Below are 13,167 nucleotides of genomic sequence, written 5' to 3'. Positions count from 1 at the left end.
CCCCCTGCCAGGGCCTGTGTAAATCAGGAGTCACTCCACTGGAATCAGAGGCGCCAATTCCCCTCTTGCTCACCCCAGTCTTTGGGCCAGCACATGGGATGGAGGGCAGAGGGCATCAGCCCAAAAGCTGCCTTCACACGGTCATCCCTGATGACACTCTTCCGAGCCCCTCCCACCAAATAAGCTCCACCCATTTGAGCCACTGGCTTTGTCTACACTAGGAAATTGACCAGCGCGTTGTCAAGAATTAGGGCTGGCGGCAGAAGCCCTTCCCTTAGCCAGACGGCCCGACTGGCTGGAGGAACCCATGGACCTGCGCTAAAGTCCAGCAGCGACGGTCGATAACCACTCCGAGTCCCCCTCATGGGGAAGAACAGAATTGCCTGCATTGCCCTCGGTATGATCGCCATGTTTGCAACATGGCATTTGGACCACGACTCCAATCCACTCTCATGCTTCAGGGCTGCAGCCAGTCACCTGCAGCCGGTCAGGAAGTATGTCTCAGCCCCTCCTCTTCTCTGCCAGTTTCGTCTCCTGAGAGCTAAGTTGCTTTGGTCTAACTAAAGTCAATCTAGGGGTAGCTGCTTGAAATTGACCAGCTGGGAGGTCAGAGTAGATGCTCCGGTGGGCTCTTAAAACGTGATGGAACAATACTAACTAATCTTAATAAGATGCAGCTCTTCAGTGACACCTCAAGGGGTCGCCCTTTCCCTTCCGTGGCACTATCTGTCCTACCGATACAACCCACAGTTGCTAATTAACATTCGACTGCCGGCCTTGTGAGATTTGCCTTTAGCAGTTTCAGGGGTGTCGCACCCTGCAGGGATTTTACCCGGGTTCATCTGCAACCAGAGTGGGGTGTCCCAAGCCTCGGTTTGCCAGAAGCTGGGAATGAGCGACAGGGGATGGATCGCTTGATGATGACCTGTTCTGTTGATTCCCTCTGAAGCACCTGGCATCGGCCACTGTTGGAAGTCAGGACACTGGGCTAGATGGACGTTTGGTCTGACCCAGTCTGGCCGTTCTTATGTTCTTACATCCTGCGTTGGTTTTTCCTCTGGCAAGATCTTTTCTTCCAGGGAGCAGCACTGAGCATAGGTAGCCAGCTTCTAGCTCCCCACCCGCCCCCGCTCAATCCCCAGGTCCTGGGCTGTCTTTCCCCTGCAACTTTTCCTCTGAATTCACAGGCACTAGTCTAGTCTCGGCCCTGCAAACAAGCTAGGGGTGGCTTTCCCCACCACGCTTCCGTGGCACAGTCCAATTGTTCCAAGCATTCAAGCACCCCATTTCATAATGGGTGTGCGTAGGCCAGAGTGGTATTTTTCTGGCAAGTTTGGGGAGGAAACCAGTTTGCTGGAGTTCTGATTTCAGAGTTTGTTAGAGCATCAATCTGATTTCCTGGCTCGTCAGTTTAACCCCCGATACCCCTGTATTGAGCCAGAGATTTTAGCTAGGCAAAAGAATTTCACTTCTTTGGGAGATGAAATCCCAGTCGGGCTAGGACATTGCAACAGCTGCGCCATCCTGGTGCACCCCCTTGTGGCCATGCAGCGCTCTGCCTCAGTTTCCCCACCGGAGCTCTAAATGTGGTTCAGTCCGCCTGGCCCTTCTAGGGTAACAGAGAACCTTAGCCCGCACCCAGCAGGAGCATAAAACAAGAGTCTCTCCTGCCTTGGCTATGTAACTGTGAACCAGCTTGCGCCCACTCCTGCCTCCGGCCACCCGGCAATTCTGACAGCTGCCGATCCACCCTCTTGTGTGATCTTCCTTTCTGTGATACTGGCAGACCAGAGGCTAGCTTGTGCCGAGGTCCCAGGCCTCCCTGAACCCTGACAAACGCCTAGCTGGAAACCTCTCTGAGTCACCTAGGTGTCAGCGTCATCAGAATAAACATCAGACATTGTGTCGCTAAGCGGTTTATAAACTGCTCGCAGGATGCGCTGCGTGTGTTGGTCTCACCCAGCGATACCCCGGGCTATAATGTAACAGTAAATGTTTGCTTTGCGCGTACCCCTGTACCAAAATAACCCGCCCAACGAGAACGAAGCCTCGCGGAATGCAGCTGATGAGCTCTTGCGAGAAGCTGGTAAATCCTATCCGCTGAACGCAAATGAGGATCAAAGACTTTGTTACGGGCGTCCCCTCCTCCCCCTGCCCACAAGGAGACCCACGTGGGAGCTGTTGCTGTAAATATGGGCAGGCGGAAACATTTTTCATCTGTGGACTGTTTGGATTCTAACTCTAGGTAGCCTTGGGAGACTTTTGGGAAACTGGCAAATTACTAAATCTCTGCTACCATGTGGAATGACAGACCGTGACTCACCAGTACGTATATTGGACCTGCTTTCACCTCTCAATGCCTGCCATTTCTTCTTCCGAGCTAATACACCTTTACTATAGAACTGGCTACCAGCGTTGTCTTTGGTGAGTGATCTAGGAGGCACATTGATCTGGATTTTCATTTTTCTGGGTGGGTGCTCCAGACCGAGGCCCCGCCCCTTCCCCCAAGGCCCCACCCTCGATCCACCTCTTCCCACCCCCCGCTCCACCCTTGCCCCCGTGCCTCCTGCCCGCCGCCAAACAGCTGATCAGTGTGTGGCTGGTGGTGTAGGGTGACCAGACAAGAAGTGTGAAAAATCGGGACAGGAGGTGATAGGCAATAGGTGCCTATATAGGACAAAGCCCCAAATAACAGGACTGTCCCTATAAAATCGGGATATCTGGTCACCCTAGGTGGGTGCTGAGCCATTAATGGACTTAACCTCCATGAATGTAACCAGTTCTCTTTTAAACCCTGATATAGTCCTAGCCTTCACAACCTCCTCAGGCAAGGAGTTCCACAGGTTGACTGTGCGCTGAGTGAAGAAGAACTTCCTTTGATTTGTTTTAAACCTGCTACCCATTAATTTCATTTGGTGGCCCCTAGTTCTTATATTATGGGAACAAGTAAATAACTTTTCCTTATTCACTTTCTCCACACCACTAATGATTTTATAGACGTCTATCACATACCCCCTTAGTCTCCTCTTTTCAAAGCTGAAAACTCCTGGCCTCTTTAATCTCTCCTCAGATGGGACCTGTTCCAAACCCCTAATCATTTTAGTTGCCCTTTTCTGAACCTTTTCCAATTCCAATATATCTTTTTTGAGATGAGGGGACCACATCTGTATGCAGTATTCAAGATGTGGGTGTACCATGGATTTATATAAGGGCAAGAAGATAGTCTCCATTTTATTCTCCATCCCTTTTTTAATGATTTATAACATCCCATTTGCTTTTTTGACTGCCACTGTGCTCTGTGTGGATGTCTTCAGAGAACTATCCACAATGACTCCAAGATCTTTCTCCTGATTAGTTGTAGCTAAATTAGACCCCAACATATTGTATGTACAGTTGGGGTTATTTTTTCCAATGTGCATTATTTTACATTTATCCACATTAAATTTCATTTGCCATTTTGTTGCCCAATCACTTAGTTTTGTGAGATCTTTTTGAAGTTCTTCACAGTCTGCTTTGGTCTTAACTGTCTTGAGCAGTTTAGGAGCATCTGCAAACTTTGCCACCTCCCTGTTTACCCCTTTCTCCAGATCATTTATGAATAAGTTGAAAAGGATTGGTCCTTGGACTGACTCTTGGGGAACAGCACTAATTACTCCTCTCCATTCTGAAAATTTACCATTTATTCCTACACTTTGTTTCCTGTCTTTTATCCAGTTCTCAATCTATGAAAGGATCTTCCCTCTTATCCCCTGACAACTTAATTTACATAAGAGCCTTTGGTGGGGGACCTTGTCAAAGTCTTTCTGGAAATCTAAGTACACTATGTCCACTGGATCCCCCTTGTCCATACGCTTGTTGACCCCTTCAAAGAAGTCTAAGAGATTAGTAAGGCACGATCTTCCTTTACAGAAACCATGTTGACTTTTGCCCAGCAATTTATGTTCTTCTATGTGTCTGCAAAACTGTTTGCGTGCTTTGGGCAGGACTTCACTGCGGAGTTAATTTTTCTCCTGTTCAATAACATTGTGTGGTGGGTTCAACGTGTCACTGGAAACCCAAGGGCTGTTAATTAGCAGGTGACTAAATCGGAGAAACATGGTGTGTCCATTGGACTCCATAATGTTTTATGGAAATAGGCTTATGAGTGTAACTATAATGTAACTGGGATATGCTTTATGCAAAAGGTCTCTTGTAAGGTATTGTCAGGGTTCCCTCCCCACTCTGAACTTTAGGGTACAGATGTGGGGACCCGCATGAAAGACCCCCCCCAAGCTTATTTTTACCATCTTAGGTTAAAACTTCCCCAAGGCACAAATTCTCCCTTGTACCTTAGGATTAGGTCAAAGCTGCCACCACCCAGTGATTTAACAAAGAATCAGGGAAAGGACCACTTGGAGTCCTATTCCCCCAAAATATCTCCCCAAGCCCTACACCCCCATTTCCTGGGGAGGCTTGAGAATAAACAAGATGAGCACAGACCAGCCTTGTTTTTTTTAGGACACTAAAAAAACCAATCCGATTCTTTTAAAAAAAAACAGAACTTTATTAGAAAGAAAAAAGGTCAAAGAAGCACCTCCGTGAAATTAGAATGGGAGATAATCATAGAATCATAGAATATAAGGGTTGGAAGGGACCCCAGAAGGTCATCTAGTCCAACCCCCTGCTCGAAGCAGGACCAATTCCCAGTTAAATCATCCCAGCCAGGGCTTTGTCAAGCCTGACCTTAAAAACTTCTAAGGAAGGAGATTCTACCACCTCCCTAGGTAACGCATTCCAGTGTTTCACCACCCTCTTAGTGAAAAAGTTTTTCCTAATATCCAATCTAAACCTCCCCCACTGCAACTTGAGACCATTACTCCTCGTTCTGTCATCTGATACCATTGAGAACAGTCTAGAGCCATCCTCTTTGGAACCCCCTTTCAGGTAGTTGAAAGCAGCTATCAAATCCCCCCTCATTCTTCTCTTCTGCAGGCTAAACAATCCCAGCTCCCTCAGCCTCTCCTCATAACTCATGTGTTCCAGACCCCTAATCATTTTTGTTGCCCTTCGCTGGACTCTCTCCAATTTATCCACATCCTTCTTGAAGTGTGGGGCCCAAAACTGGACACAGTACTCCAGATGAGGCCTCACCAATGTCGAATAGAGGGGAACGATCACGTCCCTCGATCTGCTCACTATGCCCCTACTTATACATCCCAAAATGCCATTGGCCTTCTTGGCAACAAGGGCACACTGCTGACTCATATCCAGCTTCTCGTCCACTGTCACCCCTAGGTCCTTTTCCGCAGAACTACTGCTGAGCCATTCGGTCCCTAGTCTGTAGCTGTGCATTGGGTTCTTCCGTCCTAAGTGCAGGACCCTGCACTTATCTTTATTGAACCTCATCAGATTAATCAGATAATCTCACAGGACAATTAGATTCAAAACACAGAGACTTTCCCTCTAGGCAAAACCTTAAAGTTACAAAAAGAAAAACCAGGACTACACCTTCCTCTCAGCACAGAGAAAATCACAAGCCAAAACAAAAGATAATCTAAGGCATTTCCTTGCTAAATACTTACTAAGGAGTTGGAGTGCTTGCTTTCTTGTTCTGTCTCCAGCAAAAGCCAAATGGAACAGACAAACAAAGCCTTCCCCCTCCCCCCAGATTTGAAAGTATCTTGTCCCCCCATTGGTCATTTTGGGTCAGGTGCCAGCCAGGTTACCTGAGCTTCTCAACCCTTTACAGGTAAATGGACTTTGCCTCTGGCCAGGAGGGATTTTATAGCACTGTATACAGAAAGGTGGTTACCATTCCCTTTATATTTATGACAGGGGTCATTACGAAGCTTATGATCTACTGAGTGTGGTCATCCTATTTGTTTGCATGTATTATTTCTAGGGCTGGAGTTAGGAGAATAAGATATAAACTTTGTATTACTGAGGTAAACATATTAAATGGAACCCATTAAGGGCCCTTCAGAATCGATGAATTGTAAATGGCTCTGTTTACTTGCAAGCCTCCCTGTGTTCGAGTGAGCCAGCCCAGGGAGAATGGAGGCTGGGGGTTTCACAGGACATGTGACCATGTCACATGATGCTGGAATCCATCTTAAATCAGGCATTTTTCCATTTAGGAGGAGGGGTGGGGATCCAGAGACACAAAGGGTTCCCGCCTTGTGCCAAAGCTATAAAAGGGGATGGAAGAGAACAAAGGGGGTCCCAGTTATGAGAAAGCCCCTGCTTTTCACCTAAGATGCCTGCTGGAACTAACAAAGGCTGTACCAGGGGAAGGACTGGGCCCAGACTAGGAAGCAGTGTAGTCTGTGAAAGAAACTTACTGGAACATCTCTGAGGATGAGATTTACCTGTATTCAGTTTCTTAATGTATTAGGCTTAGACTTGCGTGTTTTTGTTTTATTTTGCTTGATGACTTACTTTGTTCTGTCTGTTATTACTTGAAACCACTTAAATCCTACTTTTTATATTTAATACAATCACTTTGTTTATTAGTAAACCCAGAGCAAGTATTAATACCTGGGGGAGCAAACAGCTGTGCAGATCACTCTATCAGTGTTATGGAGGGCGGACAATTTATGAATTTACCCTGCATAAGCTTTATACAGAGTAAAACTGATTTATTTGGGGTTTAGATCCCACTGGAAACTGGGTGTTTGGGTGCTGGAGATAGGTGACCTGCTGAGCAGTTTTTGGTTAAAGTCTGCAGCTTGGGTGGTGTGGATTTAGTTGGGGATTGATCCTGCTTTGAGCAGGGGGTTGGACTAGATACCTCCTGAGGTCTCTTCCAACCCTGAGATTCTATGAGTCTATGATCAGACCTGGGTCTGGGCTGCAGCAGGCTGGCGTGTCTGGCTCAACAAGGCAGGGTTCTGGAGTCCCAATCTGGCAGGGAAAACGGGCTCACAGGTAATTCCAGTACGTCAGGTGACAGTCCCAAGGGGGTCTCTGTGACCGAACCCATCACACATGGGCTGCTAAGCAGAGTGCTAAGAATCGCTAAAAGGCAAGTCCTCCACCAGTGATTGAAGATTGGAGCACTGTCGCCGTCAGCTTGGCCACCGTGGGAAGAATTGTATAGAAATACCCATGAAAAATTTGCAGAGTTGGGAGTATCTAAATCCCTGGAAGTATCTAAATGCGCCTCTTAGATGCATGGCACTTCCTTTTTTGAAAGCCTTCATCCAGCACTGGGAGCAGACTACCTACTCCTGACCCCATGCCCCATACTCTCCTGTACACAATAGTCACAGAGCTCCTACTGGCAACGCAGGTTCCTACCCCAGGCAAGGACTGGCTACCAAGCTGTTGGTAAAGAGAGAGATAGCAGAGATGTGTCCCTTCAACAGCTGGTAAACTCAGGGATGGTATGTTACACATGTACCACTTGGCGCTGTAATCTTGGTTTACGCAATGCTGTTGTAGCCAAGTTGGTCCCAGGATATTAGAGAGAGCTGGTGGGGGAGTTGGTTCAGTAAAAGATATTACCTCTCCCACCTTGTCTCTGTAATATAGTTTAGCAGTCCCTTACGGCAGGTGTTGTTGTGGCCACAAGAAAGGCAGGGTATAAAACAAACCTTAATCAAGCAACTGCCGAGCTGTTTATCCACATCACCTTTCTTTGAGTTCTGTTAATTTCGATTCCTTGGAGAAAGAAAAGGACGCTGTAGTGTGGTTGAGTTTTATTAAGAGTCCTTAATGGCAATTCATAGTGTCCATAAAAGAAGAGAAAAGTAATATGATCTGGCCAACGTCAAACTAGAAAATCGGTCAATCTGACCCTTCAGGTTTTCAGAATCTAATCACTCAACCACGACGGCAAGTCACTCTTATACTTCATCCAGGACTATCTCTGGAAGGTGACTTTGTTCAGATTTTTGACTCCAAATCCCCCAGGACACGGCCACATTTGGTTCTCAACACCGGCGCTGCTAACACAACACAGGGAAAATCATCCAAAGCCAGATCACAAGACAATCTGGTCAATTACTTGCATGCCGGTTCCCCACGGTCTCCTTCCCAAGGGATGTGTTGGCCACCCTTGTCACCGATTTCCAAATGAACGATACTAGCCCCAGGCCACAACACTATCTAATAGAAACTCCAACATTTATGACAGACAGAGCGCAGTTTAAAAAGGCACAGGCTTGGTCTCATTTTACATCCACACACACCTAGAAGGTGAAAGGAAGCATGAAACCATTCACCACTGTAGATACAAGTCCTGTGTCCAGCAATCTTTGTCAGCAACAGTACTTGGTTCAATTTTAAATCTACTTTACGGCAACCTTGATTGAAACCTGTCATAAATATCAAGGGAAGGGTAAACCCCTTTAAAATCCCTCCTGGCCAGAGGAAAAACCCTTTCACCTGTAAAGGGTTAAGAAGCTAGGATAACCTCGCTGGCACCTGACCAAAATGACCCATGAGGAGACAAGATACTTTCAAAAGCTGGGGGGAGGGAGAAACAAAGTGTCTCTCTCGCTCTGTGGGATGCTTTTGCCAGGGACAGAACAGGAATGGAGTTTGAGAACTTAGTAAGTAATCTAGCTAGAGATGCGTTGGATTCTGTTTGTTTAAATGGCTGAGAGAATAAGCTGTGCTGAATGGAATGGATATTCCTGTTTTTGTGTCTTTTTGTAACTTAAGGTTTTGCCTAGAGGGATTCTCTATGTTTTGAATCTAATTACCCTGTAAGGTATTCACCATCCTGATTTTACAGAGATGATTCTTTTTTACTTCTATTAAAAGTCTTCTTGTAAGGAAACTGATTGCTTTTTCATTGTTCTGAGATCCAAGGGTTTGGGTCTGTGGTCACCTATGCAAATTGGTAAGGATTTTTATCAAACCTTCCCCAGGAAGAGGGTATAAGATTTGGGAGGATTTGGGGGGAAAGAAGTTTCCAAATGGGCTTTTTCCAAATTATATCCCTGTTAGACGTTTGGTGATGGCAGTGATAAGTCCAAGGGCAAAAGGTAAAATAGTTTCTACCTTGGGGAAGTTTTTTACCAGCTTAGGTTAAGTAAGCTGAGGAGCTTTTCATGCAGGTCCCCACACCTGTACCCTAGAGGTCAGAGTGGGGAAGGAACCTTGACAGAACCTGTTACTGAACAAAGACACACCTCGTAGCTTTGACGTACCCACACACAAACTAACTAGGTCCTCGTTTCAGGAAGGGGTCAGCAGATCGATATTGGTCGTCACCCGAGAGAACGTCCGGGCATTACTGATCCCCAGCTCTTTGCTCAGTTGCTGTCCACAGCAGGAGTTGACATTGCCAACGCAAGGCGAGCGAAGGACAGATGCCACCAGTGTCCTTCCCTGGAACGCCAGCAGGCCATCTATGTTGCTGGAAAATAGAGACAGCTGTAGGTACTTGGGGTCACCACAAGCGCTCCCAGGGTGGCCAACCCAAGACCTCAGTCTACATCCTTCCAGGTGAATTCAGATTTTCTGGAAGCAAATATGCTGAAGGTGGGAGGGTGTCACGTTCTGAGTGGTCCATAGAATCATAGGTTTCAGAGTAACAGCCGTGTTAGTCTGTATTCGCAAAAAGAAAGGGAGTACTTGTGGCACCTTAGAGACTAACCAATTTATTTGAGCATGAGCTTTCGTGAGCTGTAGAACTAGATAAATTCATGGAGGATAGGTCCATCAATGGCTATTAGCCAGGGAGGGCAGGGATGGTGTTCCTAGCCTCTGTTTGCCAGAAGCTGGGAATGGGTGACGGGATGGATCACTTGATGATTACCTGTTCTATTCTGGGACACCTGGCATTGGCCGCTGTTGGAAGACAGGACACTGGGCTAGATGGACCTTTGGTCTGACCCAGTATGACCGTTCTTATGTTCTTATGACAGTCTGTCACGGCACGCTTTGCAAAGTCACTTCAAGACCTGTTGGCCTCCAGCTGTAGAAACTCTTCCAGTTCTGTTCTCCCTGTCACAAGACCTTGGGATGTAGGGCTGAGCTGCATCTGTACCTTCCATTTTGGATGGTTCCACTCTGCAGTCGAGCGTCCTGCTAATCACGCTCTTTGGTGTCATGTCCTTTTAATAGCCAATTACGGTTAATTAAAGCCACAGCTGTCCTTTAACCCCTTCCTGTCAGTGCAGGGTTTGGACACACAGGTATTCTGCTACCCATGAACACATGGCTTGGTGTTGGCTGGATCATTTCACTTGAGCCTCTCGTGCCTCCCTGCTCTAACCCACTAGCCCCCTCACCCCTCCCAGAGCCGGGGAGAGAACCCAGGAGTCCTGGCTGCCAGCCCCCCGCGCAGTACCCCACGAGAGAGAATCAGCCATTCAGAGTGGAACCAGGCTGTGGTTTATTGCTCCCGGGACAGGATCGCAGGGACAGCGGTGCCAGCGGCCACATGGGGCCCGTCCCTGGGGCTCTCCGGCCAGGCTCAGGTGGACGTGCTGTTCTCGATTTGGTGGGGATCCAGGTAGCGGTAGGGGATGGGCAGGGACTTGTTCCTCTCTTGGATCTCCTGGGAGATCTGGGCCAGGCGCCCCTGGAAGGCTGCGATCAGCTGCTTGGGCTCCTCCTCTGTGAAGTGCTCGTCGGGGTACGTGCCCAGGGATCTCTGCAAGGGAACGGGAGAGCGGTGAGGGACAGCCCGGAAGGGACCCCTCGCCCGGTGCCAAGACGCGGCCACCTCTGGGGCGGGGCTGCCGGTGACCCAGGGACCCCTCACCCGGCGCTGAGATGCGGCCACCTCTGGGGCGGGGCTGCCGGTGACCCAGGGACCCCTCGCCCAGCGCTGAGATGCGGCCACCTCTGGGGCGGGGCTGCCGGTGACCCAGGGACCCCTCGCCCGGCGCTGAGATGCGGCCACCTCTGGGGCGGGGCAGATGGTGACACAAGGATCCCTCAGGCCCTGGGCCGAGAGCACAGGGCAGGTGTTTACCAGCTGTGTAGCAACACTGGGAAGAGTTCAGGCCAGGGAGGAAAGGAGAATCCTGCGGCTGGTTGAAACAACATGGTGGAATTTATGGGCATTTGAATGGAAATCCCCCAAATTGCAGCTGGGCCGGGACACCTGGCTTCATGCCCCGGCTCATGTGAAACGTCAGCGGGTCCTTTTTTCTTACCACAAGGGGGCAAAGAACTCAGCTGAACGGCTCATTAAAAGACACCCCCAGCTGCAGCCGAGAGCCCTCTAGCACCGCCCTGGGGTCAGCCCTGCCTGCCAGGGGAGAGCGCCCCCTGCTGAGCCCCCACACCCTGCTCCCTGCCCCACAGTGCCCCCTAGCACTGCCCTGGAGCCAGCCCTGCCTGCCACGAGAGAGCGCGCCCTGCTGAGGCCCCGCCCCACTCCCTGCCCCACAGCGCCCCCTAGCACCGCCCTGGGGCCAGCCCTGCCAGCCAGGGGAGAGTGCCCCCTGCTGAGCCCCCACACCCTGCTCCCTGCCCCACAGTGCCCCCTAGCACTGCCCTGGAGCCAGCCCTGCCTGCCAGGAGAGAGCGCGCCCTGCTGAGGCCCCGCCCCACTCCCTGCCCCACAGCGTCCCCTAGCGCCACCCTGGGGCCAGCCCTGCCAGCCAGGGGAGAGCGCCCCCTGCTGAGCCCCTGCCCCACTCCCTGCCCCACAGCGTCCCCTAGCGCAGCCCTGGGGCCAGCCCTGCCTGCCGGGGAGAGCGCCCCCTGCTGAGCCCCCACACCCTGCTCCCTGCCCCACAGCGTCCCCTAGCGCCACCCTGGGGCCAGCCCTGCCAGCCAGGGGAGAGCGCCCCCTGCTGAGCCCCCCGCCCCGCTCCCTGCCCCACAGCGCCCCCTGGCACCCGTGTCCTCACTGAGTCCCCCGGCTCGCAGCAGAGGACCCAGAGGATGTAGATAGCGAGGCTGGTGCTGTTGACCTCCGGGATGGTGTCCAGGTAGCTCTCCAGCGAGGTGGTGCCCTTGGCCTGGGGCGGGGGGTTCCTCATGGTGGCCGGGAAGTTGGGCATCCAAGCGCCAAGGTCATACTGCAGCCCAGAGAGACCCCCGTAGTCAGAGCAGCCGGGGACCCCTCAGCCCAGCCAGGAACCTCCCCAAGCCCAGCCAGGGATCCCCTCCTCACCCCGCCCAGGGGGCACCAAGAGACCAGGGCACCCGGGGCTTGGTCACAGTCTCACCCATGGGCAACGGGTAGGAAAGTCAAGGCGGGGGTCGGGAGTGCTGAGCGTGGTGGTGGGGGAGGGTCTCGAGGTGTCCGGGGTCTCATTGGGGTTGGGTTCTGGTTGGGGGATTGGCTGCTAGAGCAGGGTCCTGGGGATTGAGGTGTCAGTGGGGTGCGGTGCAGGGTGGGGATGTTGGTGGCGGGATCCCAGAGCCCCATGTGGGGTGCGGGGATGTTGGTGGCTGGACCCCAGGGCCCCTTGGGGGGCAGGGTGGGGGTGTCCGTAGCCAGACCCCAGGGCCCTGTGTGGGGGGCAGGGTGGGGGTGTCGGTGGCTGGACCCCAGGGCCCTGTGGGGGGGCAGGAAATGGGGCTCCGAGCGCCTCGGCTGGCCTCTCCCTACCTGCCCGTTATTGAGGGCGGCGTGCCGGGCCGAGCAGCAGTAGATCCACATGGTCAGGTACTTGATGAATCATAGAATATCAGGGTTGGAAGGGACCTCAGGAAGTCATCTAGTCCAACCCCCTGCTCAAAGCAGGACCAATCCCCAATTAAATCATCCCAGCCAGGGCTTTGTCAAGCCTGACCTTAAAAACTTCTAAGGAAGGAGATTCCACCACCTCCCTAGGTAACGCATTCCAGTGTTTCACCACCCTCCTAGTGAAAAAGTTTTTCCTAATATCCAACCTAAACCTCCCCCACTGCAACTTGAGACCATTACTCCTTGTCCTGTCATCTGCTATCACGGAGAATAGTTAGAACCATCCTCTCTGGAACCACCTCTCAGGTAGTTGAAAGCAGCTATCAAATCCCCCCTCATTCTTCTCTTCCACAGACTAAACAATCCCAGTTCCCTCAGCCTCTCCTCATAAGTCATGTGTTCCAGACCCCTAATCATTTTTGTTGCCCTTCGCTGGACTCTTTCCAATTTTTCCACATCCTTCTTGTAGTGTGGGGCCCAAAACTGGACACAGTACTCCAGATGACACCTCACCAATGTCGAATAGAGGGGGACGATCACGTCCCTCGATCTGCTGGCAATGCCCCTACTTATGCCCCTACAAT

The 13,167-nt window shown here is 50.8% G+C and overlaps 1 protein-coding gene across 1 annotated transcript; it reads right to left on the bottom strand.

Moving 5' to 3' along the window:
* Positions 1-10,310: 10,310 nt before the first annotated feature.
* Positions 10,311-12,566, bottom strand: LOC125628698 (hydroperoxide isomerase ALOXE3). Its single transcript, XM_048833962.2, has 3 exons — positions 12,506-12,566; positions 11,799-11,969; positions 10,311-10,588 (listed from the first exon to the last, which is right to left on the bottom strand). The coding sequence occupies exons 1-3, from the start codon at positions 12,554-12,556 to the stop codon at positions 10,409-10,411; spliced, it is 402 nt and encodes a 133-aa protein (XP_048689919.1). The 5' UTR covers positions 12,557-12,566; the 3' UTR covers positions 10,311-10,408.
* Between the last annotated feature and the right edge of the window lie 601 nt (positions 12,567-13,167).

The sequence above is a fragment of the Caretta caretta genome, chromosome 28, assembly GCF_965140235.1.
Source record: "Caretta caretta isolate rCarCar2 chromosome 28, rCarCar1.hap1, whole genome shotgun sequence".
NCBI classification, from domain to species: Eukaryota; Metazoa; Chordata; order Testudines; family Cheloniidae; genus Caretta; species Caretta caretta.
Note: the sequence above shows the minus strand (reverse complement) of the source record. Positions and strands in the feature narration are given on the sequence as shown.